A 2,500-nucleotide genomic window follows, 5' to 3' on the forward strand; every position below is an offset into this window, starting at 1 on the left:
TGATCTAGTCCCCACCTTATTCAACAAGGGCGTGAAGGGGCACTGTGTGACTTCCACGGAGATAAGGAATGGAGTGTGTGTGTGTGTGTGTGCACGTGTGTGACTGGCCCACAGGGCTGAAGTTGAAGAGGTGGGGTGGTTTGGTCTGCTGGGCGTGTGTGTGTGTGAGTGTGTGTGTGTGTGTGTGTGAGAGAGAGAGGAACTGACCCACAGGGCTGAAGTTGAAGAGGTGTGGCAGGTCTCGTCCGCTGGGCAGGCGTGTGTGTGTGTGTGTGTGTGTGAGTGTGTGAGTGTGTGTGTGTGAGAGAGAGAGAGAGAGGAACTGACCCACAGGGCTGAAGTTGAAGAGGTGTGGCAGGTCTCGTCCGCTGGGCAGGCGTGTGTTGGGGAGGCGGAGCTCATTGAAAAAGGCGTGGCTACAGGCCTCCAGGGGCGAGAGGCGGGACACGGGCGTGTACTCCAGCAGGCGGCTGCACAGGGCGATCGCCTCAGGGGGGGTCCGGGGCTTAAACACCTGGGGGGGGGGGGGGGGGGGAGACGTTACTTAATGAGAGAGAGTTCAGGAGGAGAAAGAGAGGGATGAGAGACAGGTCAGGAGGAGAGAGAGAGAGAGAGGAACAGGAGGAGAGCAGGAGGGGTCAGCTAACCTTGGTCCAGGGGTTAGAGAGAGAAACAGAGAGAGAGAGAGAGAGAGAGAGGGAGGGATGAATGAGAGAGAGGGATGAATGAGAGAGAGAGAGAGCGAGGGATGAATGAGAGAGAGAGAGGGATGAATGAGAGAGAGAGAGAGGGATGAATGAGAGCGAGAGAGAGAGAGAGAGGGGTGAATGAGAGCGAGAGAGAGAGGGGTGAATGAGAGCGAGAGAGAGAGAGAGAGGGATGAATGAGAGAGAGAGAGAGAGAGGGGTGAATGAGAGAGAGAGAGAGAGGGGTGAATGAGAGTGAGAGAGAGAGAGAGAGGGATGAGAGAGAGAGAGAGAGGGGTGAGCTAACCTTGGTCCAGGGGTGGGCTTTGATCTGGGGGAACTTGAACTCTGTGTAGTTGGGGTTCATCTCCCGTATCTGCTCTCTGGTGGGGGTCCCCAGAACCTGAACGAGAGAGAGAGAGAGAGTTAGCGCACGCACGCACACACGCACGCCAGACGCACACACACACACACAGAGACACACACACACACAGACGCACAAGGAGTAAGGTGTGTTATGGCCTGGATCACCACATGTGAGCATCTTAGTGTGTGTGTGTGTGTGTGTGTGTGTATAAGTGTGTTTGTGTGTGTGTGTGTGTGTGTGTGTGTGTGTGTGTGTGTGTGTGTGTGTGTGTGTGTGTGGTGTGTATAAGTGTGTGTATAAGTGTGTGTGATGCACCTTAATGATCTCCACCAGCTGGTCGACTCCGCTGTCCCCGGGGAAGATGGGCTGGCCCAGCAGCAGCTCTGCGAGCACACACCCCGCCGACCAGATGTCGATGTTGGACGTGTAGTCCGTCGCCCCGAAGATCAGCTCCGGCGCCCGGTAGTACCGTGAGCAGATGTACGAGACGTTAGGCTCCCCGCGAACCAGCTGCTTGGCACTGCACACGGCAGGGAGAGGAGAGGAGTGGAGAGGAGAGAGATGGAGGTTTAACACACACTCACAACACACACTCACAGCATTCTGGAGCTTCAGCACACACTCACACACACACAGCAGCATTCTGGAGCTTCAGCACACACACACACACACACAGCATTCTTGAGCTTCAACACACACTCACAGCATTCAGGAGCTTCAGCACACACACACACAGCATTCTGGAGCTTCAACACACACACTCACACAGACAACATTCTGGAGCTTCAGCACACACACACTCACAGCATTCTGGAGCTTCAAAACACACTCACAGCATTCTGGAGCTTCAACACACACACACAGCATTCTAGAGCTTTAACACACACACACAGCATTCTGGAGCTTCAACACACACAGCATTCTGGAGCTTCAACACACACTCACAGCACACACACACACACTCTTATGTTTTTCTTCAACAGAGTGGCAGACAAAAACACACACACACACACACACACACACACACACACAGCACACACACAGCACACACACACAGGTCCTAACCTGCCGAAGTCACAGAGCTTGAGGACAGCCGTGTCCGGGTCCACCAACAGGTTCTGTGGTTTGATGTCTCGGTGACACACACCCTGGGAATGGATGTAGGCCAGACTGCGGAACAACTGGTACATGTACACCTGGGCGGGAACAACAACAATAAGACTCAGGAACAACTGGTACATGTACACCTGGGCGGAAACAACAACAATAAGACTCAGGAACAACTGGTACATGTACACCTGGGCGGAAACAACAACAATAAGACTCAGGAACAACTGGTACATGTACACCTGGGCGGAAACAACAACAATAAGACTCAGGAACAACTGGTACATGTACACCTGGGCGGAAACAACAACAATAAGACTCAGGAACAACTGGTACATGT

At 53.5% G+C, this 2,500-nt stretch overlaps 1 protein-coding gene across 1 annotated transcript in view; it reads right to left on the reverse strand.

Annotated features, from left to right (window-relative positions):
- The window catches only part of gsk3ab (glycogen synthase kinase 3 alpha b), a 12,224-nt gene that overhangs the window by 3,764 nt on the left and 5,960 nt on the right, over positions 1–2,500 (reverse strand). The window contains exons 5-8 of the mRNA XM_080858202.1: positions 2,119–2,249; positions 1,369–1,573; positions 994–1,089; positions 328–514 (exon numbers count right to left, since the gene is read on the reverse strand). Of these exons, the coding sequence (XP_080714328.1) occupies positions 328–514; positions 994–1,089; positions 1,369–1,573; positions 2,119–2,249 (619 nt within the window). The remainder of the gene's footprint in view (positions 1–327; positions 515–993; positions 1,090–1,368; positions 1,574–2,118; positions 2,250–2,500) is intronic.

This window comes from Sprattus sprattus (genome assembly GCF_963457725.1).
Source record: "Sprattus sprattus genome assembly, chromosome: 19".
In the NCBI taxonomy this organism is placed as follows: Eukaryota; Metazoa; Chordata; class Actinopteri; order Clupeiformes; family Clupeidae; genus Sprattus; species Sprattus sprattus.